The 27,355-nt window shown below is 40.5% G+C and overlaps 1 protein-coding gene across 13 annotated transcripts in view; it reads left to right on the forward strand.

The window, feature by feature from the left end:
• The window catches only part of FRY (FRY microtubule binding protein), a 371,144-nt gene that overhangs the window by 141,898 nt on the left and 201,891 nt on the right, over positions 1–27,355 (forward strand). For all 13 annotated transcript variants that reach the window (XR_006286421.1, XM_043531626.1, XM_043531634.1 and 10 more), the window contains one exon: positions 3,642–3,841. Coding sequence is in view for 12 of the 13 variants with exons in the window: in XM_043531625.1 (XP_043387560.1) it covers positions 3,642–3,841 (200 nt within the window). In the remaining variant the exon portion in view is untranslated. The remainder of the gene's footprint in view (positions 1–3,641; positions 3,842–27,355) is intronic.

Here is a 27,355-nt window from a genome sequence, read left to right on the forward strand (position 1 = left end):
GTTACATTTTTACATTTAATTTGGCAGTGTTTATGCTCCTTTCTATTTACCTCACTAGGATTTGACTTCCACTTTTTAAAAGATGCCTTTTTATCTCTCACTGCTTCTTTTACATGGTTGTTACGCCATGGTGGCTCTTTTTTAGCTCTTTTACTGTGTTTTTAATTTGGGGTATATATTTAAGTTGAGCGTCTGTTATGGTGTCTTTGAAGTGACCATGCAGCTTGCAGGGATTTCACTCTAGTCATTGTACCTTTTAATTTCTGTTTAACTAACCTTCTCATTTTTGCATAGTTCCCCTTTCTGAAATTAAATGCCACAGTGTTGGGCTGTTGAGGTGTTCTTCCCACCACAGGAATGTTAAATGTTATTATATTATGGTCACTATTTCCAAGTGGTCCTGTTCTAGTTACCTCTTGGACCAGATCCTGCGCTCCACTCAGGACTAGATTGAGAGTTGCCTCTCCCCTTGTGGGTTCCTGTACCAGCTGCTCCAAGAAGCAGTCATTTAAAGTATCGAGAAATTTTGTCTCTGCATTTCGTCCTGAGGTGACATGTACCCAGTTAATATGGGGATAATTGAAATCCCCCACTATTATTGAGTTTTTTATTTTGATAGCCTCTCTAATCTCCCTTAGCATTTCATCGTCACTATCACTGTCCTGGTCAGGTGGTCAATAATAGATTCCTACTGTTATATTCTTATTAGAGCATGGAATTACAATCCATAGAGATTCTATGGAACATGTGGATTCAGTTAAGATTTTTATTTCATTTGATTCTACATTTTCTTTCACATATAGTGCCACTCCCCTGGCCCTCGCAAGACCTGTTCTGTCCTTCCGATATATTTTGTACCCCAGAATGATTGTGTCCCATTGATTGTCCTCACTCCACCAGGTTTCTGTGATGCCTGTTATATCAATATCCTCCTTTAATGCGGGGCACTCTAGTTCACCCATCTTATTATTTAGGCTTCTAGCATTTGCGTACAAGCACTTTAAAAACTTGTCACTGTTTATTTGTCTGCCCTTTTCTGATGTGCCAGATTCTTTATGTGAATGTTTCTCATCTGATCTGGGCCATACTTTATCCTCTTTCATCCCCTCCTCCTGACTAAAACCTAGAGAATCTCTATCAATAGACTCTCCTCTAAGAGAAGTCTCTGTCCAATCCACGTGCGCCTCTGCAGCAATCGGCTTTCCCCCATCTCTTAGTTTAAAAACTGCTCTGCAACCTTTTTAATGTTAAGTGTCAACAGATGCAACAAAAGACAGAAATTGCATACAATAGTTGCACCGGTATAAATTAGGATAGAATTTGAGTTGTCAAATCTTCTTAATGGTGGTTATGTTGCCTTTCAGACCTGAGACTGAATATGTGAACCTGGCAGTTAGAAAATGATCATTTTGCTTGTAAACTAAACAAGTTTAATGTCAGAAATTGCTACAATAAACCTGGAACCCCAATGCTATTTTACATAATTTCTTTGCAGAAAAGTGTCTCATCCATTGCTAAAGGACTCAAGTGACAGAGACACTTCCATCATCTAATAGATTTGATATTGAAAATAAATTTTCCCTTTTTCAGTTGCACCCCATTATTCCTCATAATACCATCCTAAATGATGATGGGAGAGGAATTTGTAGTTATGCTCTTCACTCATTGTTCTCTTCTTCATACACTAGAAGTCTGTTGTTGTTTAGACTAGCTGAAGTAAATGGGGCACTCCTGTTTTAGAAAATGTAGAAGTGCTCTATTTATGATTTGTTATATGTACAATATCACATTCCCAGCATAGCTTAATTATCATTATTATGTTTTAACAGTCAATAATCAATGTAAGCTTTATGGAAAGTTAAGCTAGATGGAGAAAATACTTGGTGATAGCTGTACTAGAGCTGTATGTGATCTCATATCTTGTTAATTAAGAGGCTCATTCCCACTGCACTGCAATATGGATTGGATATTTAACACCCATTAAGAGTAATGGCTATTCTGTCATACACAGAACAGTAAATTTACTTCAATCTAGCATATACATGATATATAGTGGTCTTTTAAAAATGGAATTTTGAAAGAAAACTATCTGTTCCCTATTCTGCAATGCAGTTTCCATAATTTTCAGTGCAAAAAATGTGGGCCTAATTCTGCAAGGTTCTGAGCACAGCCTGCCAAGTCCAGTGCATCCTCAAATGCCACTGAAATTATTGGGAGTTGAAGATGCTTAGCACCTTGTAGAAACAGGATGTTAAGCATATAAAATATCATCTATTCTTATGGTAAATTCAGATGGTTAATATTTGAAAATAACTTTCAGCAGAAGATACCAAATTCGTCCCAGAAGACCATATGGTATAGAATGCTAAGAGCCAGATTCTAATCTTAGATGTGTGATATCCATCACTGCATATCTGAAAAACCTGCGTCTGTACTTGCAGGTCTCATTTTTTTCAACCTGGTAAGATGCACACAAAAGCGATGCATGTGCTTTTTGGTTGTTTTTCTCTTATGATTGCAGCAAGATTGGGAAGTGATATCAGCCTTGTACATTTTATCATTTTTTAAATCTCTCTACCCCCAGCTCCACAGCTGCTCAAAAGTGTTCTGACACCTGAATTGCAGCAGGAGTGGCAGGTGATCTGCACCATTGAGAGCTGCTCATAATACCACTTCTTATACCAACTGGAAAGTGAACAGCAGGGGATGCAGCCAGCATCACACTACAAGATCAAACATGTCACTTTTTCCCCATAGAGGACTAAACCTCTTCTGGCATAAGTTTGGGAATTTAAGTTTAGGGTTCTCATGCATAGAAAAACAGTATTGGCACTTGCTTTTATTTCTCTTCTGGTTTGTTATAAGAAACAGAAGCAGAGCTAAATACAGTGCCCATTGTCATCATGCTTATGAGGCTGATAAATAATGTTAATAAAACAACAGTGTTTGGTCCTTTCAGGTAAACTGATAAAATAATAGATGTTCAGTACCACAGAAAATATTTGGGGCTTGACTCTCTTCGCATATGGTTTATACTGGTGAAACTCACTGGACTTCTGATTTACAAGTGAGAGGAAAATCAGGCACTCTATATTCTGGTTTTAACACACACAAAAATAGTTATACTTCTGGTGTCTGTGGGAGTTGAGCATTTTGAATAACAATAAAGAGACTAGCTGACAATCGAGCAATCGTGATCTTGCATGGAAGATAAGATGATAAGAAACTGGAGTGTTATTAAGAGCAGTGAGTGATGGCAGGTCTCATCATGTAAAAGACAGTACAGAGTGGAACAGGAAACGTAAACTGTACCCAGTCATAAGATATAAGATGTCATCTACAGTTTCATGTGACAATCTCATCATGCACAGACCATAGAACCTAGTCTAAACTTTCACATTTTTGTTGAACAAGTGCACAACTTATTTTCAATATTTATTTTTACATAGTATGTTTGCCTGATGAATCATAGAACTGGAAGGGACCTCGAGAGGTCATCTAGTCCAGTCCCCTGATCTCAAGGCAGGACTAAGTATTATCTAATTTGTTGCTTTGTTTCACTGATAAGACATTAGAATAGTCTTAGAAAACTAAAACATGCAGGTGTTGCCTAAAGTAAACATATTTCTTGTTCATTTCAGCCTCTCCAGTTGGTAACGGATACATCAAACCACCAGTTCCACCTGTTTCTGGCACACAAAGGGAAAAGGGACCTCCAGCCATGTTGCCCATCAGTGTTGACCCAGACAGTAAACCAGGCGAATATGTCCTGAAGAGCTTATTTGTTAACTTTACAACTCAGGCTGAGCGCAAAATTCGCATCATCATGGCAGAGCCCCTGGTGAGTACAAAAGAAATCCTAAAAAAAAGTTTAAACTGCATAGAGTTTATTGTTAAATCACTGTTGAGTTTATTATGAAATTTCTAATCTGTTTCAGATTATGATATAAATTTCAATGAGGTTTCAAAAAGTCAACAGTTCTCAAAAGCTAAAACATAAAAATCTGTAGTACAACAGCCTGTATTTTACTTCCATGATAATAGTAGGTTTCTCTTTTAAGAATTATTTCACTTGACCTAATGTTATTATTCCTAATCTTCCAGATATGAGTAGCCCATATTATGCAACTAGCCTTCTGTACCTTTAACCAGAAACTACATTTTATTTAAATTTTATGATCTTGAATAGGCCAATAATAGTTTTGCAGCACATATTTTAGCTGGAATAGATTCATAGATTCATAGATACTAAGGTCAGAAGGGACCATTATGATCATCTAGTCTGACTTCCTGCACAACGCAGGCCACAGAATTTCACCCACCCACTCCTGCAAAAAACCTCTCACCTATGTCTGAGCTATTGAAGTCCTCAAGTCGTGGTTTAAAGACTTCCAGGAGCAGAGAATCCTCCAGCAAATGACCCATGCTTCATGCTACAGAGGAAGGCGAAAAACCTCCAGGGCCTCTTCCAATGTGCCCTGGAGGAAAATTCCTTCCTGACCCCAAATATGGCGATCAGCTAAACCCTGAGCATATGGGCAAGATTCACCTGCCAGATACTACAGAAAATTCTTTCCTGGGTAACTCAGATCCCACCCCATCTAACATTCCATCACAGGCCATTAGGCCTATTTACCATGAATATTTAATTACCAAAATCATGTTATCCCATCATAGCATCACTTACAAATAATTAGGGACCTAGATTTCTAAGTAATTGGAAAAATTTTGCAGTGTCTTTATAACATTTTATAATAGAACCCTGTTTAGAACATCTAGAAAATCTGATTAGACCCCATATCTTTAGGATTCTAGAGATTCCTAAAGGTAGGGAAGATCCAGATTGTCTTGGCTCTGATGAAATGTGACTAGCTGTATCTTTTGAGTTAGATTTAGGAGGATTTGTTGTACATAGAAATATTTCTTCCCTCTGTAATATTGTGCAGATGGAAGATGGAGATACCTTACATAATTTTGTCAGAGGTAAAAGACTGGGAAAGAATTTTAAGCACAGCATGGTAAAATGAAGCAAACTATGTGGGGGAAGGAGGACGATCCAGTTTACTTTTCTTTCCAGATCTCTCCAAATAAATCAGAGAGAGTAAAATAAAGGAATCAACCATGGTACAGGGTCTTCTTGGGAAGAGGGAATGACAGAGGCCGTTTGGTACGAAACAATCTTTATATTATCTGTAGTGAACACTTTTAAACATATAGAGACAAAATAATACTAAGAAATTGCTAGACAAGATAAGAGAAGCAACAATAAGATGGATTCTGAAGAAAAGTTAAAAGGAGACTGCATACTGAGAAATACCTCTGTATTGAGGCCATTTATGTAGCCCTTGAACACTTGATCATGTGCTTTCATTTAATGTTGCAGGAATAAGCATAAGAACATAAGAACGACCATACTGTGTCAGACCAATGGTCCATCTAGTCCAGTATCCTGTCTTCTGACAGTGGCCAGTGCCAGATGCTTCAGAGGGAATGAACAGAACAGGGCAATTATTGAGTGATCCTTCCCCTTTTGTCCAGTCCCAGCTTCTGGCAGTCAGAGGTTTAGGGTCACCCAGAGCATGGGGTTGTGTTCTGGACCATGTTGGCTAATAGCCATTGATGGACCTGTCCTCCATGAACTTATCAAATTCTTTTTTGAACCCAGTTATACTTTTGGCTTTCATAGTATTCCCTGACAACGAGTTCCACAGGTTGACTGCATCGTGTGAATTACTGCCATGGATTTATATAGTGTTATTATGATATTTTCTACCTCATTATCTATCCCTTTCCTAACATTCTGTTAGCTTTTTTGGCTGCCACTGCACATTGAACAGATGTTTTCAGCAGCAGTCAAAAAAGTTAAAATGCAATGAAATAGAGACTTAATATAGTGTCTCTGTTTTTCCCCACTTCACTTGTGTTAGGATTACTTGCGTTTGCAATGTGTTGATATGTTAATTTTTGTGTGTGAAATGTATGACAATGTTAATGATAATCTTATTTTTTATTGGTTATGTAAAATTTTACTTGTGCTGTAGAAAACGGAGTCTAGAGTATAAGAATTTTGTGATGAACTGGAGGTTTGCTCTCTTCTACAGTGTTTGCATTTGTCCTGAAAATATTGTTTAATTATGAAATGCTATCAGTGTTTCAATTAAGTATTCATATCTAATTAGTAGAGATAAAGCATATAGGGTATCGCCAGCAAAGGGTGACCAGATGACACATACTGAAGCAGTCCTCTGTAGAGACTCAACCCAGGTGGCCTTGAGGTAATACTTACAAGATGGAAGAAACTGGGGAAAATGGCAAAAAATATATTGGCCTGCTGAGTGAGGGTTTATGCCCACCATTTCTTGCTTGGGTTTATAATCTAGGGGAGCTGTTGGATATCCAGCTGCTTCCGAGTAGTCTGCCAAGCATGCTTTTATCAATTGCACTTCATAAGAAGGTTGCCTCCGTTTTTTTTTTTTAATGGGGAAGAGATATGGACCTCATCAAGGCTGTCTGTGACTTTGTCACCTCAAAATGACATTTACTGCATTGTTTAATGGGGCTACATCCTCACACCGTTTGGAAACTGCAGCTACTGCAGACTGTGACACCTTGCCTATTAAACAGGATTTCCCACAGAGTGCATTCTTTAAAGACACCATCCAGGCAGGTTTTTGACTCCTGAGGCTATAAGCTCCCAATGTGATGTGTTAATCTGACATATGAAGTCCTAAATGTTTTGAGTCCTAGCTACTTGAGAAACTGCCTTTCTTTCTCTCTGTGATAAAGCAGCAATTGTGATCATGTGAATATTTTGAGCCAAAGTGTCTCCTGGTTTAAATGGGAGGGGCCTGGGAGCAGGTCATTCCTGGTGTGAAGCGTCTTCTGATTTGAAATTTATTTTCCCCTTTCCTGCCCTCCTAGTCCACCGCAGTCCAGATGTAGTGACATGCAGTGAGATTCATTTGTCTCCCCAGACTTTTCAGAGGTTTAAGGATTGATTAGGGAACTGATGAATGATGCGGTGGAATTAATTCTAGGGTTGGGCATATTTTTTGGGAGGTCTATTTTTCTACTATCGTATTGATACATTTTGATAATTAATTCAGCATACAACCTCTTTAGTGCATGTAGAGACTTCAGTAGACACAACTGAAAAAAATCTAAATAAATAAAGTTTTAAAAAACTTAAACTGGATTTAAACTGATAAGTGTATATTAAAGAGCACACTTCAACTGATGGTGGGTGAGGGGGGAAAGACTGAATAATCTAATAGTTCTGTTCCATTTCTGTGGTTCAGTTTCTTCCTGCTGGGAAGTAGATTAAGATGCAAAAAAACCGCTCATTATTTGAATAAATGAGAAAGGCTCAAGACTTACAAAGTTGCTGTATGGCAACTTGCTGTTTGTCTGATATTATTTATTTCAGGTATATAGTTATTTAAGAACTTACCTTACCACGTGGAAAGTTTCTGTCTTTGTGGAGAGCTATGTCTTAATCTATTTGCCAGAAAGAAGCCTCAAATGGATCAAGAAAAGGATCAAGAAAATTTCCACTCCCAATAAAAGAGACACCAGCAGCATTCACTGACACTTAATTCTCGTTCCAGTTGTTTCATTGTGGTACAATGCAAGCTTCCATTTCTGGAACAAAACCAAAGCCCAAACTATTTCAGTCCTCAGAAAGCGACAACAAACCTTTTGCTGTATTTCTGCTTCTTTTAGAAAAGCAGCGTAGAGAGACATAGAGACCAGGGCCTTTTAATATCAAATATCATCATCATGCACCAATCCAAATGTGTGTAAATTTAGCATGCTTTCATAACACCAGCATTCAGCACCAGGAGTTCTACAGAAAGAGAGTACCGTCTTTAGGTTTTACAAATACAGTAAAAATGGAATCCAGTAAATGACAAATGTTTCAGCCTTTCAGCAGCCTCTGTGGGGACACTGGGACATCAAGCTTGCTGGGAAATGGGAAATTATAGAACCCCAGTTGAACCAATGCTATTGAACAGAAGTGAAACATGGGCATTAAGGAAGGCTGAAGAACACCAGATTGACATTTTAGATTCTTGTTGGTTTCTTCAGCTGCTCCATACCAACTGACAGGACAAGATCAAAAATGAGGCTGTTCTAAGCCAAACCCAGCAATCACCCCTATCAGCACTGGTTCAGTTTTGGTGGCTTTCTTGCTATAGACATATTGTTACAATGGAAGACCAACAAATTTTGAAGCATGTGTACCAAGGAATGCTGCTGTAATGCACACACCTTCTGGGTGTGGTGTTATGTCCCATCTAGTGGTACTGAGACCACTTAGAGAGAGAGAGATTAATGAGTCTGCTCTACAGCATTAGCTAAGAACCATGTGGCTTTTAGCTCATGCAGTAGAGGCTCATGCATTTAGCTCCAGGTTCGATCCCACCCCCCCGATGACCGGGGTCTGTCAGTGTTACACAGCTACACAGCTGGCAATCACATGGCCATCAAACGCTTTGGTGGATATAAACTAAATATATAACCGAATAACTTTAAGCAGTATGCCAGAGATTGATCCAGTTGATAAAATTAAAGATATATTGATAAGGTTTTTCCCAGATATTTTTCTTTGTACATAAAGAGGTGTGGATGGGAGAGACTTTTTAATTATTTTATTTTTGTTTGTATGTATTTTTCTCTCACTGTTGTCTTCCCCATATCTGTTTGTATCCATCTGCTGCCTTTTGTCATATACATAAGGCCTTAGTTTGTAGATGGGAGAGTCTGTGCTCTGCCTAGGAAGTTGTGGGAAGTTCCTAAGGTGACTTTAAGTCACATTTGCATCCTCCTAATTCTGAACTGCTCCGGGTGCTAGGGAGGTCCCAGCATAGCTTAGACACTCCTGGAGGGCTGCCTATGTGACAGTAGCCTCTCCCCAGTTTACAGGGGCACCTGTACTGCCCAAAATCTCCATGGCACATAGCACTGCATCTCTGGCTCCTGGCATTCGCAACAAACCCCTTCCAGTCTCACCCCAGCATGACTTTTACAGTGAGTTTGTGTGGGGTCCTCAGAAGACAGTACGCTGTCTTCCTCAGTTCCTGTGTCAAAAGAATTCTTCTTTAGTCAGACCCAGTGAGGGTTGCCAGTCTGGGGTTCTGTCCGCCACCCCTCTTAGCCCGGTGATGGTCTGAGGTTCCGGCTGCTGGCCTCTTGCCAGCCGGGGTTCCAGCCATCAGCCCTGCTCAGCCTGCTGCTGGCCTGGGATACCAGCCACCGACCCCGCACACCTCGCTGCTGGTCTGGGGTCGTAGCCACCCGACCCCCTGTCAGCCGGGGTCCTGGCCGCCGACCCTGCTCAGCCCGCTGCCAGTCTGGGGTTCTGTTGGGGGCCCCTGTAAATGTAAAATTTATTACTGGCACATGAAACCTTAAATTAAGGAAGACTTGGCACGCCACTTCTCAAAGGTTGCCGACCCCTGTGCTAGCCCATCCATATCCCAAAGCAGCCCCCTCTCCCACTGTTGACACATGTTTTATACTACCATTGGGTTATCCCTTGCCTGGCATGTATGTGTAACACCAACATACCCCGATTGTCGGTGGGCGGGATTGAATCTGGGACCTCTAGAGCTAAATGCATGAGTTTCTACTGCATGAGCTAAAAACCACATGGCTCTTAACCAAGACTGAAGCAGACTCATCAATCTCTAGCTGGGCTAGGTGCCACTAGAGGGAGACAGAGTGCCCCACCAAGTGGGCATACTACCCCTAGCTGAGGAAGTGCACCCTGAGCTTCAGAGACTTTTGAGTTGATATCCTGGATGAGCCCCCCTTGTAACACTGACAGAGCCTGGTCACTGGTGGGTGGGATCGAACCTGGGACTTCTGAAGCTTAGTGTATGAGCCTCTACTGCATGAGCTAAAAGCCATGTGACTGTAGCAGACTCATCAATCTCTAGATGGGCTAGGTGCCACTAGAGGGAGACAGAGTGCCCCACCACGCAGGCAAGAGTTACATATGCACACAATCCTTCCATGACTCACAAAAGTGCATATGCTGCATGAGGTGTCATCTTTGAGTAGAATGTGCTACATGCACTAGCATGTTCCTTGATTCCTCCACCTTGTGTCTGAGCACATCCTTTGTCCCATAGGCATCAAAACATGTGCTTTGATACTGAACAGGGACTTCTATTATTTATGTGGTGAATGGTGGAGTATAGCATATGTTGTTATTTGTGTTAAGATAGCGCCTAGCAGGCTCAATCAGAATTGAGTTCCCAATATGATAGGCTCTGTACAAATGCAGAGTATGAGACAGTCCCTGTCCCAAAGAGCTCAGAATCTAAATGCACGAGACAGAGAAAATTTAATAAACTGACAACATACAAGCCAAATGTTAAAAATACAAAATTTGGTAGTTCCCTTTTTTGGTAAAATATGTAAGATTTTGGCTTGATATATTGACCCAGAACCTCAGATGTTCACATGAGGCAGTTGAACTCAATGGCACTGCAAACTCGTATTAGGGCAGTAATAGTTTATACTGTATTGGAAACACTATGCAGTGAACTAGATACTACCCACTGCTGCCATAGATGGGGAAAGAGGGCATAGGCTGCCTCTTCCCCATCACAAAAGCAGCAGGGTAGTTTATCTATCTAGTGCTCAAGACAGTGCCACAAATCACAGTGATCTGACAAACGGGGATGGAAGGGGCTTATCGATACGCTGCCGTCAGCAGCAAACACTGGAAGGGGATACAGAGTAGTGTTCCTTTTTAGAACAGCGGCACAGTGCACTCCACAGTGCTTCCCTTCGTTACCCCATGAAATCTGGATTGGGACAGCAGAATTCCAGCAGTAGAGGGTACATGGGGCAGTGCCACTTCTCTGTTTTACTGCACTGACCATAGCAAGATGCAGCTTCAGCCAATTATGTTTTGACTTTTTGGCTACTGAAGCAGGCTGTGATCAGCATGAGGACAATCTTTCTACTCAATATGTTTTATAGACACGAAGCAAATGTAGAATATGCATCTTTAAGACCTTAGCAAGATAGTGCAAATTAGACTTGACACCTTTTGTTTTTAGATGTTGATCTTTCTTTGTGCTTTAACTAGAAAGGATTTCGTTTAGAATTGCGGGGCATCCTCTTTACCTTGTTTTGATCTGCAGAGTTTAGCAGGGATATTAATAAATACATTACATTCACAAACACATGGCTAATTATTTAGTCATTTATATATATAAATGGCTTTAAAATATTGAAGTGTTGTATGGATCTAAGTCAAATGTATTCGACAGCATAATTAATTTTTAAAAATGCTTTCCAGTTTATAAAGTCATATGCGGTTAAGTGTATGATAGAACTTTTCTTACTGTCAATTTTCTCTAATAATTTATTTTTTTTAAACAGTTATTGAACCTCCCTTGTAATGAACTTTAACCATATTTCCTGGAGACCATTTTTTCATATACATGTATATAAGTACATTTGTAAAAAGAAAAGGAGTACTTGTGGCACCTTAGAGACTAACCAATTTATTTGAGCATAAGCTTTCGTGAGCTACAGCTCACTTCATCGGATGCACGAAAGCTTATGCTCAAATAAATTGGTTAGTCTCTAAGGTGCCACAAGTACTCCTTTTCTTTTTGCGAATACAGACTAACACGGCTGTTACTCTGAAAAAAGTACATTTGTGATAGTTTATTTTGAAATGCCTTTCTTTGCATCGCTTCACTTCCAAAACCATAATTTGGCACTTTGTGTTCATTACCCCTTGATCATTTCCCCTGATTTGGTAGTCTTATAATTAGTTTAGAATTAGGGAGGAAGGGAGGTCATTTTGCTGTTTCAAATTATAAAATGTATTATCTCAAGTAACATACAAAGAATAGAAAAGGCATAAAAAATTAGTTTTCATCTTTATGCCTGTTGATCACTTTGGGTGATCATTTATTCTATATTATTCCATATTTACATATCTGTTTTTATTCTCAGCATTAGCAGGCCTGTCTTCAAACTGCTTTCTACAGTATTTATGTAGTTGTAGACAGTGATGAAGTGTAATAAATTAAGGCATTGACAGTGGTTTGCTAACCATTAATTTAGCTGTTTGTGAACTTCCATTTGGCTTTTCTACGGCAATCCTTCTGAAGCGAGTCTCTTATAGGACTTCAAATTCAAGAACTCTGTCTTGACACTGAACTCAGAAGGGAGTCTGAGTCCCTTGAGAACTAGGGCTACTAGAATATCCATGCATCCTGCCAATAAAAAGCCCACAGCATAAATTTATAAGGCCTTTGAAATGAAAAACTGATGGTGCTGGTGTGACTAACTGTAATTCTGATTAAACAATTTATTTCTTTATTTGTATTACAGTAATGCCTGGAGGCCCCAGTCAGGAATTAGCACTGTGCTAGAAGTTGTACAAACATAGTAAAAAGAAAGTCTCTGCCCCAAAGAGTTTACAGTCTGACTTACCTCAATATGAGACAGGAGTAGTAGACGAGCAAACTGGTGGGGGCAGGAAGAGGGAGGATGAGGTAAAAATAACATGAGCATGTTTTTGTAAGGACTAGCAGTGTGCACAAAGTACTGTCTGCCTGTTATCACAGCAGAAATGAGTTAAGGAGATATTTGAAAGAAGATAAGGTAGCAGGTTTTTGAGGGTAGAAGCTCATTTTGTGCAGATTAGAACAATGTCATGTGTATTTTACATTCAGCCACTATGCAATCTTTTCTCTTTTATACAGCCTAAAATACCAACAGATCAAATGAAACATCACCGCTTTGTACTCACATATAATGGCACATTATAACACTTTACGTTTTTTACATTTAAGTCATCATAAATGGCTTGAAAACATAAGAGCCTGGAGTCCCCTATTTATTCACAGAGTAGGCACATTACACAGGCTGCAGCTATTATATAATATATATTATTTTGTAAACAGTTTTTATACCTTGCCTCTGCTCCAGCTATCAATTCAGTTTATGAGAGCCCAAAGGAAGAAATCAAGATAACATTGTTTTAGTGAAGTGACACTTAATGGAACCTTGTAAAGTGTATTTTTGCCCTTTATAGAAAAATTTAATCAATGAAAAGTAGAAAATGTTTTCCTTGGAAGCATATTCTTTAAAATGCTACAGATATGCTATTTTTTTCCCACCATGAGTCTATAGCCATCTGTGCTCACTCTGCATGATTCAAGAATGTATTTCTTAATTGTGATTATTATTAGGGGTGTCAATTAATCACAGTTAACTCAGGCAATTAACGCAAAACAAATTAACTAGATTAAAAAATAGTCACAATTAATCACAGTTTTAATTGTACTGTTAAACAATAATAGAATACAAATTGAAATTTATTATAAATATTTTTGGATGTTTTTCTACATTTTCAAATATATTGATTTCAGTGACAATGCAAAATACAAAGTGTACTTTATATTATTCTTTTTTATTACAAATATGTGCACTGTAAAAAAGGATAAAAGAAATTGTATTTTTCAGTTCACTTCATACAAGTACTGTAGTGCAATCTCTTTATCGTGAAAATGCAACTTACAAATGTAGAATTATTTTTGTTACTTAAGTGCACTCAGAAACAAACAGTGTAAAACTTTAGAGCCTACAAGTCCACTCACTTCTACTTCTTGTTCAGCCAAATGCTAAGACGAACAAATGTATTTACATTTATGGGAGATAATGCTGCCTGCTTTTTATTACAATCTCACCTGAAAGTGAGAACAGCCATTCACATGGCACTGTTGTAGCCAGCGTTGCAAGGTATTTACCTGCCAGATATGCTAAACATTTGTATGCCCCTTCGTGCTTCAACCACCGTTCCATAGGACGTGCTTCCATGCTGATGAGGCTCATTAAAAAAAAAAGTGTTAATTAAATTTGTGACTTAATTCCTTGGGGGAAAATTGTACGTTTCCTGCTCCGCAGTTTTTCCCACATTCTGCTATATATTTCGTGTTATGGCAGTCTTGGATGACGAACCAGCGTATGTTGTTCAGTTTAAGAACCCTTTCACTGCAGATTTGATAGAACGCAAGGAAGGTACCAATATGAGGTTTCTAAAGATAGCTACAGCACTTGACCCAAGGTTTAAGACTCTGAAGTGCCTTCCAAAATTGGAGAGGGACAAGGTACGGAATATGCTTTCAGAAATCTTAAAAGAGCAACACTCCAGTGTGGAAACTACAGAAACCGAACCATCAAAAACGAAAATCAACCTTCAGTTGGTAGCATCTGACTCAGATGATGAAAATGAAGGTGCGTCAGTCCGCACTGCTTTGGATCATTATCAGGCAGAACCCGCCTGTTTTATTTATTCAGAACAAAAGCATTGCAGAGAAAACATATCAAGAAAACAAAAAATAGTTTACATGCATGCCTAGCTTAGTAGGTGTCACCCATCTTTCCTGTGGAAACCCTGGAAGGTTTCAGAGTACTTAGGTTCTCTCAGAAGGCCTGTCTCTCTGGATCACAGTCTCATGTCAGTTCTTGGACTGGGGCAGAATGACCCCTCTCCCTACATCAGAGTGGTCACTTTATGCAGATGTCAGTTTATTGTTTGTCAGGCCTCTTGAACTAGGTCAAATTAATATATGCAATTTCCCTCAAGATGTGAGTCTTCTCCAGACTAGTTAGTTGCCTGAGGATTTGCATTAATTATCTGTTAGTGATTATTAGTTTATACAGGACAATAGTCTTTAGATATTCCATGTGTCATAGTATCTATCACATCCCTTAGGTTCCCCGCCCCTTCAGCAGCCAGCAGCTTAGCCAGACCTCCCGCTGCAGAGCTTTTCTGAGGGAAATTGCAAACTTCATTTCAAATTTTTAGACTAACACATGGGTTCAGTAATTTGACTGTGTAATTCCCAGCTGTGCTCCAGGGCTGCATTTGATTTTTGGGGCGATTGTCTGCTCAGCTTGGGTTCCATTTCTGAGATGACAGTGTATGGGACCCCTGCATGCTTCAGAAAGCAACCTAAGCTGAAAAAAGCCAGAGGAAAAAGGAAGAGTCCATATTTCCTGTTCCACCCCCTTTACTGAGTGTCTCTTTACTGGTTCTGTGGATCAGAGGAAAGCGGTGGACATGTTGTTCCTTGACTTTAGCAAAGCTTTTGACACGGTCTCCCACAGTATTCTTGCCAACAAGTTAAAGAAGTACGGGCTGGATGAATGGACTATAAGGTGGACAGAAAGCTGGCTAGATTGTCAGGCTCAACGGGTAGTGATCAATGGCTCCATGTCTAGTTGGCAGCTGGTACCAAGAGGAGTGCCCCAAGGGTCGGTCCTGGGGCCGGTTTTGTTCAATATCTTCATAAATGATCTGGAGGATGGTGTGGATTGCACCCTCAGCAAGTTTGCAGATGACACTAAACTGGGAGGAGAAGTAGATACGCTGGAGGGTAGGGATAGGATACAGAGGGACCTAGACAAATTGGAGGATTGGGCCAAAAGAAATCTGATGAGGTTCAACAAGGACAAGTGCAGAGTCCTGTACTTATGACGGAAGAATCCTATGCACCACTATAGACTAGGGACCGAATGGCTCGGCAGCAGTTCTGCAGAAAAGGACCTAGGGGTTACAGTGGACGAGAAGCTGGATATGAGTCAACAGTGTGCCCTTGTTGCCAAGAAGGCCAATGGCATTTTGGAATGTATAAGTAGGGGCATTGCCAGCAGATCGAGGGATGTGATCGTTCCCCTCTATTCGACACTGATGAGGCCTCATCAGGAGTACTGTGTCCAGTTTTGGGCCCCACACTACAAGAAGGATGTGGAAAAATTGGAAAGAGTCCAGCGGAGGGCAACAAAAATGATTAGGGGACTGGAACACATGACTTATGAGGAGAGGCTGAGGGAACTGTGGATGTTTAGTCTACGGAAGAGAAGAATGAGGGGGGATTTGATAGCTGCTTTCAACTACCTGAAAGGGGGTTCCAAAGAGGATGGATCTAGACTGTTCTCAGTGGTAGCAGATGACAGAACAAGGAGTAATGGTCTCAAGTTGCAGTGGGAGAGATTTAGGTTGGATATTAGGAAAAACTTTTTCACTAGGAGGGTGGTGAAACACTGGAATGCGTTACCTAGGGAGGTGGTGGAATCTCCTTCCTTAGAAGTTTTTAAGGTCAGGCTTGACAAAGCCCTGGCTGGGATGATTTAATTGGGGATTGGTCCTGCTTTGAGCAGGGGGTTGGACTAGATGACCTCCTGAGGTCCCTTCCAACCCTGATATTCTATGATTCTATGACTGGGGAGCTTGGCCAACTCTGTGAGCATGACACAGTTTCCCTCACAGCCCCATTGGGTGTGGTCGTCTCGGCTTTCTTCCTTCCATGAGGCAGATAGGACTGGAACAGAACAAGCTTCAGGACAAGCAGCTCCTCTCCCTGCATCTCCACATGAGGCGTGAACCCAGAAGGGCAGTTTGCCAGATGGAAGATTGCTCCTGCATCCCTATGTCATGCACCAGCAGCCATGCCTCTGATGGTGGAGATCAGCCACTTCCCCTTTGCTTCTCTGCAGGTCTTGGCTGGAGGGCATCAAACACTGCCAACACCAGAGAGTGTGGTAAGGGGCTTTTGGACCACTGCCCTCCCCCCACAGCCCCTCCCTATAGAATAGACTTTGCATGTGTATTTGGTGGCCAAACTCGAGGTGATTTTGTTTGATAAGCTCTTTTTAAAATAGTTGAATCATGTTTTTAAAAGTCTTCTAATGCTTCTTTTTACGTACATCCTATCTCAAAAGCAGCTTGTCCTAGAAACTTCAGTAACATTTATCTAAAAAATTCTTGATGCAAACTAGTGCACATGGCAAACTTTAAGCTGGAAAAAGGCATATCAGGGAAGATTTCAATGGTGAACTAGGAATGTCAGACTCCTCTCTGGGCTGCTTGTAGTGGACTTTTAAAGAGGGCCAAATGTATGGTGAAGATCTCAGCTTTCATTTTAAAAAAAGGTGTCTCACTCAGTTATGACATTCAAATTTGAATAAAGTTATAAAGTACTACTACTCATATCTTATTTTTGAGGGACTTCCTTTATTTACAGGATATGGAAGAAACACCGACCCAGTAAGAAGTTCTTACCGAGTCATTGTTACTGAAACTGTTACATTGTTCATTCTTGCATTGTACACCTAGTGGGTTCAAGAATAGTTTTCTAATATAGTAATCTTGTTTCTCTCTCAAATATGTTTTCAGTTTACTCCACATTTGCTTAGCATGAATACTGAAAATTAATTTGACACTTTGGCATGTTTTATCAATTTTTTCTGATCCTTCAATCACTTAAAATTAATTATTCTCACAGATAGAACTTCTGAACATTCACATTGAAAATGTTGTTAGTAGAAGGTATGTGTAATATGCCTCTTATCAAGAATGTGATGACTGGAGACAAAAGTGAGCCTGTAATATGTGATGTGATGGCATAATCTATCACTGATTTACTTTCTTGGAATGCTGGTGAAGTGGATACCAGAGTAGTAAGATTGGGAACTAGAGAGTAAAAACCTGTACATGAAACAAAATTGTAGCTCTCTCACAATTTTTACGTCCAGTAATACATTAGATGGGACCAAGCTTATCATTCCATTTATCCACATGAGTGAATTGGAAGAATTTTTAAAAAGATGAGTGATTTCATGAATGGGGGAGGGATGGTTTCATGACATTGATCAGTTAATCTTTGAAGCCATCCTCTTTGTATCAGCTTTCCTCGGTTTCAGTGTAATAACTATAATTGAGATGCATGTTGACTTGATTTTACTAAAGTAAACAGTATTTTGGGGATATGATATGTTGTGACATCTATATGGCATCCCTCATATGCACTCAGTTATAAGTAATCACCAATTTCCTCTATTTGAAGTATGTATAATGGAGCCTGTTGAAGTTAGTGTTCCATTGTTTATACTTTTCAAAAGGAAATTCTTCTTTAACTGTTTCAGTTTTTATAATTTTGTATAATACAAATTTGATGTTTTCTTGGAAACATGAACAACATTAAATTATTTTCATATCCATTTTGTTCTGCTTTTGGTTAATATTTTATTTTTGCCATATGTTGTGACACAGAAGCCCATGGGTGGTTCACTGTGCTGTGTCAGCAACTCTTGTAGGCCTGACAAACTCACTACACCTAATGCATTGCTGTCATAGAGTTTATCTATAAAGAATTTTGTATGATATATCAAATGGAAGCCAGTTACACACTGGTCATTTATATCATTATGAAATGTATGCATTAACAGTATATGAGAAATTATGGATACTTACTGATATGATGCTTCCAGACAGGAGGGTAGGTGGTTATCTCCCTATCACTAATGTAAACTGATCATGGTGAAACCAGAGACAATGGGAAGTTTATTTGCGTTGGAGGAAAACAGGACGAGCAAATTAAGAGGTGTGTGAGAAGAAACAGCATGGGTAGCATTGTGTCTGCAGACTAATTGGGGAGAACTTTGTCTGGGTGTACCTGTCAAAAGAATATATGTCAAAGATTTTCTGAACTATAAGAAGCAGGGGAAGGAACGCTTTTGTTATCCATCACTCAGGGACCAAAGAGGTCTGCGCTCTTTGCATCCATGAATGATAGATCCCCAGCCATATTGGTTGGTGAAACTAAGAATTGGCTGTAAGTGAGAAAAACTGCTGTAGACAGAGATTGGAGCCTGCTAAGGTTATAATGTAGTCTCTTAGAAGTGTGTTATACATTTATTTTATTTGTAACCATTTCTGTTTTGATTACCTTTGCTTAGTAGCTCTTAAATTTCTGTTTTTTATTAATAAATTTATTCTTGGTTTTACTATAAATTCATCTCAGTGCTGTAATATTAAAGTGTGCATCCTCAACTGAGCTAACAGGCTGGTGTTGTAGACAGAGGACTTGGTGATTTCTCCAGTGACAGAAGCTGGATACTGCAGAAGAATGCTCTCCAAAGGGGCTTGAGATTGGGGTGCACCTAATGTTAACCTGCTAGGCCAGGGCAGGACTGAGTAGAGTGCTTGAGTGGTGGAAAGGCTGTTATTGTACTGGAGCTGACACCCATCTACCACAAGATAGACTCTTTGACATTGGAGGCAGGGGCTAACAAGGTCACCCATAGTCCTAGCACCTCAAGACAGCATCACATCTGTCTAGTATTGCAAAGATTTTAAAAAATATTCCACACCCAGTTTTGTTCATTTCACTGTCTGAGCACCCTTATCCCTAATACAGGGCACTACAGACAGGATCTGGTTGTTAACAGGCACCTAGCAGAGCATCAGGCAAGCTCAAGCATTCTAATGCCATTACACTGAAATAGTGATTTTTTTAAGAGTTATGGTGACCAGATGATTTAGAAAGAGATTTTGAATACACAGGACATTAATCACCTACTTTTCAACAGTTTCAAGAGAGATTGTGGATTTAACTGAGAGATCTGGGCCCTTGTAAGGACTGGAATTTTAATATTCCAAACAGGGTTCCTCGTGTAAGAAATAAAGACAATTCACAAAATGTAATAAAGCAAATAGCAGACAGGAGTGCCTCCTGAAAGAAGTTCAAAATTATTTTCATTACAGCAGACCTGTATGACTACTCCTTTCAAGACTACCCTTTGGATCTGCCATTTTGTGAGGTTTTTTATCAGGCTAGACTAAGATGGCTCTCTATGGAATAACACACACAGCCTTCAGAAGGTTCTTGAAATCATCATGTTTTCAGTCACTCCTCTAAATACAGGTTACAGTTTACAAACCAGCTGTGCACCAACCTGACGGCGATAGGATTTCTGATCTTTGTAAAAGTAATAAGTAATGAGAGACCTAAAAATTTAAATGGCACTAACAATAGAAATGGCACAATCCTGTGTGGTGCTGACTCTGAACACCTTCCACAAAAAGCTGACCACTTTTAATTTCCATTGAAGTGAATGGGAGATGAGCATGCTGAGCACCTCATGGGATTTGGACGTTCATTGGGATTGTTGAAGAAAGCATGTTTTTCTGGATTAAAAATATGATGCTTCTTTTAATGTGTTTTAGATAAAAACAGCTTTAGTAATTGAAAGTAGCCTGTGCATATTACGTTTTAAATAAAAGTGAAACAAAGAGCGCCATCATTTTGTTTAATGGTCCCTTCTACTCCCATTTCTTCTTGGAGACTCTCCCATATCTAGGGAATCCCCAAGAGAGAATGTGTAGCCTGTTTCCATTTTGTATCAGAATATTCTTGTGTTCAGTAAGCTTTTATAAGAAAATAGGTTTTATCTGTGTTAATAACAGTAGAAAGCTGCAGCTGTGTGTTAGTTGTGTGCATAATGGTTGCTGTGAATGGAAGTGGCTGGCATTTTAAGTGGAACAATATATCATTGTAATATATTGACACAATGAATTCTAATATACACTACAACATCCCATTGTTTATTTTTCATGTTTTCCTGAACACTGAATTTTGTGACAGGTGTTTGGGAAAACATGTGCCTATCTAAATTTTCCCAGTTATATTTGTGTATTGACCTAGAAAGGAGGAAGAGGTTTATGAGGTTTATGATAATATTTTTAATTTAAATAAACTTAAAGATTAAGGGCAAAATTCTTCTCTCTGATCTCCACTGCTTATCTCTAATGAATATTAATGTCAATGGGAGTTTCATAGATGAAACAAATGCAACATATGCCATTGAGAGGAGCACTTCAGATAAGAAATAAGAATGTTAATGATTAAAAATGGGAATATTTTTGTTAAGGACTCAATTTTTCTGAAATTATCTGACGGTTTCCACAGTCCAGAATGCTGTGGGTTATTTCAGATGAATCAAACCCTTCTTTATTCATATTTTCTGTGGCTGTAGTTCTTGGCTCCATATTCAACCTACCTATTCATACAGGAGTTGGAAGACCTTTCTGTAGAGTGTAATAAAGCTACAGAAGCTCAGATGGAATGGACATTTCATATAAAAGAGCCTCTCTGTCATTTCTGAGCTGGGTGGACAAAAAAAAGGTTTCCTGAGGCTGAAAAACTTTTTTGTTGTTTTTTTTTTAAATAAATTCATTTGTAGGGCAGATAAACTGCCATAAAATCCACTGCTTATCAACAGCTTCATTTTATTGTATTTTTTAACCTTCAATACAAACAATACATCTTTATTGTATATAATAGCTTTCATACAAACTAAATCTGAAATGCCTCATAGAATTAAATAATAAATAACTTTAGAGTTAAATCTATAGTAGCAGAGCCAAATAATAAGGAAGAGCTACATAGTCAACAATAATAGAGGGTGAGAGAAACTGAGATAATAGGCAAGGGAAGAAAATTTGTTTTGAGAAGAGAGTTTAAAAGATACAGAGTGATGAAGGTGTGCTAAAACAGGAAAGCTGTCCTAGATAACAGTAGCTTCAGAGGAAAAATCTTTTGTGCCTCAGGTGCTGAGATTCTATCAGAAGACAGAAATGGCTAGTGCTAGATAAGTGGAGGAAACAGGAAGGGTAATAAAGGTGTATGAAATAGTCAGACATTTCTTTTTCTGAAGACTTCTGTCACAAGGTGGCTGGCCCCTGTGAATGCAGTAGCTCCAGCATCCCTGTGCCAGAGCAGGTGCTCCCATGTGGCCAATTAAGAAGGCAGAGTAGCACCTATGGGTTATAAAAGGTCAGAGATATCCCCAGTCAGTTGGAGAGATCTGGTGAATAAGAGTGGAAGTCAGGGGCAGGTAAAAGCTGCCAGAGACTGTATGTTTGGGACCTGGAACAAAGCTGAAGGCAGGAGAACAGCAAGAGTGTTACATGGCTGTCGTGCCCAAGCCAGAGAGCCAGGGCTGAAGGCAGGAGGAGCAGCGGAGGGAAATGCTTGCTGGCTGTAAGCCAGAGAGAGCCAAAGGTAGGAGAGCAGCAGAGGCGCTTACCTGCTGATGTCTCCCGGGCCAAAGATCTGGACCCAGAAGAACCTTGAGAGGCCAGAGGGAGTGCAGGATGCTCCCCTGGTAAAGATGAACTCCCAGAAGAGAGGCTGTGGGGGTTCCTGATGGAAAGACTGGGGTTACACTCCAGTAGGAAGGGCTGGGGTGACTGTCCTGGTACCAGGACAGGGGAGGATTGCCAGAGACTCTGGGTGTGGTTGAAGGTGCCAGTGTATGATACATGGGGCATCATGGCATGAGGCATTGGGTGATCTTAATGGCTGTTTGCACTGGGGTGAGAAATGAACTATATGAGTTTGGGACTTTATGTTTTGGATGATTTGCACAATGTCTTATTGTGTCAAGAGAGCTTGCATGGAGTTACGAGGGACTCTGAAATAGGAAACTGAGGCAGGCATGCCTGTCATGCTGCAGCCTGCTGCAGGAGGGCACTCTGGGCAGGGTCTGCCCTAAGACATTTCACACAGCTGTTTAGCATGAGGACTCCTTGAGTTTACTCAGCAGTGTCTTCCTGACATAATTTCTTGTTAAATTCTTCATATGACCACAGGGGAATGCATCCTTTTATATTTTTGAAGTATGCTGTTGTCACAGGGTGCTCCACTCACTGCTAGGCTGGTGCCTCTTCACGGTCGCTCTGTGGATTAGCTTATGAGGTTGACGCCTTTCTCTGGTTTCATGCCATCACTCCATCTCTCTCTGGTTTGCAACCTCTCTCCCGCTCTATGGACCGCAGCGTCCTCTTTATGACTTGGCTCTCCAGCCAGGTCACTCAGCATTCCCCCCTTCCAGGATATAGTCCTTCACAGTCTCTGTCACTCCCACAGTGACCCCGACAGTCTTCCAGTTCACTGCCCCACTGGTGCCACTTCCCCAGTGGCGGATAGGGGAACCTGAGCCAGCTCTCTACTCTGGGTTCCAGCCCAGGGACTCTACCACATGCAGCTATGTCCTGTTCAGTCCCCAACCTTGCTTCTTACTCCCTGGTCTGCTTCTCACTCCTGCATTCTCCCCTCTCTGGGGTTTGGTGGCCTCTCTACTCCCTACAACCGTGGGGTACTTGTCTCTCTAGTCCCCCGTCACACCTCCCTTCTCCCAGGGAGTGACTTCAGAGTGTCTCCCTGCAGCCCCTTTCTGCTATCAGCTCCCTGGCTTTATAGAAGCCCAGCCTGTTCCCACACAGGTGAGCTTCCCCTAATTATGGCTTTCCTCTCAGCCTTCAGCCTAACAGGTTAATTAGCTCATCTGGCCTCCATTAACCCCTTCAGGGTGAGTGTGGGGCGGACACCCCCTCACAGCTATTCTATAGAATTGATATAAAACACTGCATTCTACATTAGTGTTACTGCAGTGAGGATGTTAGGCCTTGTCTACACTACTGGAGTAAGTCAACCTAAGTTACGTTACTCCAGCTACCTGAGTAACGTAGCTGGAATCGATGTAGCTTAGGTCGACTTACTGCGGTGTGTACACTGTATTGCATCAATGGGAGATGCTCTCCCATCGACACAACTTACTCTTTTCATTCCGGTGGAGTCGACCAGAGAGCGCTCTGCGATCGTCGACCAGACAGCGCTCTGAGGTGTAATACCCTCTAAGTGTAAACATGGCCTTCACGTGGAATGATACAGTATTATTTCCAAAGGGGTGGCTGAAGCTTTATTGCAGCTTGAAGCCACAAACACAGAACTTGCAAGACCTGAATTATAATTTGTTTCTCCAAACATTGTGCTCCTGCCTCAGATTCTTTATATTCAGTACACACTGTTTACTTAATTATATTTTCTCTAATTTTTTGTACAATTAAATCTGAGATTTACAATACGTCTTAAAATATTTATGCTATGTCCTTTTCTGATGTTAAAGGGTTATTATTTGCTTCAGAGACACATTAAGTAAGCAAACGTCAGTGGTTCAAACTTTTATTAGAATATTTTTGCATACAGTTCTGAGACAATGGATCTTTCCTCCTCCAGTTTTTGGTCAGAAAGCACACAAATTCTGGTAGTGTTTACATTTTTATTTTTTGAAAAGCATAGATTTTGTAATAATCATTTTTTGACAGCTGTAGAGGCAAGAGCTAGTGGTACAGGTATAACAAATAGATACCGTTGCATTGAAGTAAGGTTAACTCGGTCAAAAAGCAATTTACTGTCAGCTGCAAAACAAGGATTTGTTCTCGTGCTGTGGTGTAAGCAAGCCAGTCAGTGACACAGATGACTTAAAAGCAATTTGATGATTGGGAGCATTTTAACTAAGACAAATTGCTAAGTGCTTTAGGCTACTAATATTGTCCAAGATATCATAGAATGTCAGGGTTGGAAGGGACCTCAAGAGGTCATCTAGTCCAACCGCCTGCTCAAAGCAGGACCAATCCCCAACTAAATCATCCCAGCCAGGGCTTTGTCAAGCCTGACCTTAAAAACTTCAAAGGAAGGAGATGTCAAGCTGTTGAACTGTTAGTCTGGTTCATCTTATAGTGGGTTATTAGATTCTTCAATAAAAAAAATTACTTCTGCTTTTTGGAATTCATTACTGTTGAGTATTCTGTCTGAAGGAAATTACCACCGAAAGTGAAATTCAACACATGACCTCTTGGTTTAAATAGGTTTTCCAAATACAGGATCAGAGGTTCCCTCAAAACCCTAAAGGGTATTGTCCTCAGCTTTCTTTCATTTTGGCTCACACACACTCCCAATTTTGAAAGCCTCTAATATAAGAGCATAAGAATGGCCATACTGGGTCAGACCAAAGGTCCATCTAGCCCAGCATCCTCTCTTCCAACAGTGGCCAATTGCCAGGTTCTCCAGAGGGAATGAACAGAACAGGAAATCATCAAGTGATCCATTCCCTGTCGCTCATTCCCAGCTCTATCGTTTAATCCAACTCTTATTGTGCTGGTTAGTATCTATTCATATAAAAACAGTGCTAAAACACCACAACTAAGATTAGGGACCCATTGTTCTAGGCATTCTACATATATGTAGTGTGACAAAGCTCTGTCCTTGTCTCCGTGGGTCCCACGTTTCCTGGCGGATTTCGCTAGCTTCAGAGGCTCACTGTGACCCTCCACGTAACCCTTCTCTCTCTAGAGACAAGGGTCACAGTCTACTGAGCCATTTTCATCATAAGCCAGCGAGGGAGGTGAGGAGAAGCTATCCTCCCTTGCACAGTCTCTGTTGTCTCCCAGTCTTAGTGATTAATCACGGGGGGCGGGGGAGATGGGGGGAGCCTGGGCCCACCTTCTATTCCAGGGTCCAGCTCAGGGACCCTAATAGTATCCGCTATGGTAGCTGACCTTTTAGAAACATGACACGTACAATTCCCTGGGCTACTTCCCCCACAGCAGTCCCCACTTCCTCAGGCTCCACTTCACCCTTACCTCAGGGCCTCCTTCCTTGTGCCTGATATGGTGTGTACTGCTCAGTCTCTCCAACAGCGCAACTTTCTCCCACAGCTCCTGACATGCACACCCACCTGATTGGGAGGCTTTTAACTAGTTTCAGCCAGCCCCTGATTGGCTTCAGGTGTCCCAATCAACCTAGCGTTCTCCCTGCCTTCTGGAAAGTTCTTAATTGGCCCCAGGTGTCTTAATTGACCTGGAGCAGCTGCCATTTAACTTATCCTGGTACCAGGGATTTGTTTAGCCTGGAGCTAATATATCTATCTCCCACTACTTTTCTATAGCCATCTGGCCTTGCCCTGTCACAGTAGTTACAAACAGTCTCTGGTCCTAAGAATTTAGGCCAAGATTTTTAAAGGTATTTGAGCCCTCACAGTCTAAGTAGTTAAGAGATACAGTTGATGGGAGAAATGGATTTTCATTAGTATTATCATTACTATTAATTATGCCCACATTACAGATGAGGAAATGAGGCACAGAGTGACTAAGGGACTTGCTCATGGTCACCCTGAGGTCTGTGGCAAAGCTGGGAACTGAATATCAAAATTCTATACATTTTTTTAATTTCTAAATTTCCCCAACATATTAAGATCATTTGTTGGTTTGTTGCTGACCCTTCACTAAAATCTTGAGGAGCCCCTTTATATTTTGAAAAAAAATTAAATACTTGCTTTGGAATGTCTGCTATCTCCCTTTTCAGTGTGCATCAACTGACAATACACATATTACCCAAACGTGAGATGCAGCTGAGTGGGGAAAGGCTGAGCCCTTGCACAAATGAATGGGGTTAGTACTATGATATTTGGCACCCTTTTTTCCCAGTTACTGTGTGTATATCACTAAGAGGCATAATGAACATATATGGTACAAATGCCAATAAGCTGCCACAAAACTCTTAATAAAGGCTATTGTGCCATCAATATACTTGGAAAGGTCACTTTATAGACTGAAGTAGCTACTGCCTAACAAGGGGAAATATTGTGCATTGTACTGGGCAAAGCAGTGACTAAACACTCAATAGAAACAACCTGTTCATTTCTCTCCTTGCTAGGCAGTCGGGGGGGGGATTAATTGTTGACTCTTCAGAAAGCCTCGTTTCCAGGTAGCATTAAGACCATATCAGCATAATTAATTATCAAATCAGTCAACAAACTATACAAAATAATATTCTCCCCAAAATAGCATTCATAAATGAAAATCCTTTGCACTTGAATAACTCCTTCCATCCTAGCATCTCAAAGTGTTTTAGAAACATTAATGAATTAAGTCTCACATGCATTACGTCTATTTTATTAACAAACCAAGACACAGACAGGTTAAGCAGCCTGCACAAAGTTATACAGAAATTCTTTTCTGAAGGGTGTGGTAATACCTAGATCTTCTGATCATGGAAAAGAGGGACATACTTGGTTTTGGGAGAGCGGGAGAAAAAGGTTGCTGACAAATGATTCCGACATAGAGACATGGACTGTTCACCAGGAGAACTTAAAATTCAATGCACAGTTGCAGGGATCACATATTTTTCAGCCTGTCCTGTAGTTTTTCACAGACTTAGGTGGGAGAATCCTATACTACAATACAGAAGCATCTGCCTCCATGCCTTGTGGGATCTTTTATCTCCACTTCTGTTCAGCACATTCACATTTTATACAGTGCTGGTCACCAATGTCGAATAGAGGGGAGCGATCACGTCTGGCAGTGCCCCTACTTATACATCCCAAAATGCCATTGGCCTTCTTGGCAACAAGGGCACACTGTTGACTCATTGGCGGCTCATAGTCATCCTGTGATCAACCAATACTCTGAGGTCCTTCTCCTCCTCTGTTACTTCCAAGTAATGCGTCCCCTGTTTATAACAGAAATTCTTGTTATTAATCCCTAAATGCATGACCTTGCACTTTTCACTATTAAATTTCATCCTATTACTATTACTCCAGTTTACAAGGTCATCCAGATCTTCCTGTGTGATATCCCGGTCCTTCTCTGTATTGGCAATACCTCCCAGCTTCGTGTCGTCCACAAACT

The sequence above is a fragment of the Chelonia mydas genome, chromosome 1 (assembly GCF_015237465.2).
Source record: "Chelonia mydas isolate rCheMyd1 chromosome 1, rCheMyd1.pri.v2, whole genome shotgun sequence".
NCBI classification, from domain to species: Eukaryota; Metazoa; Chordata; order Testudines; family Cheloniidae; genus Chelonia; species Chelonia mydas.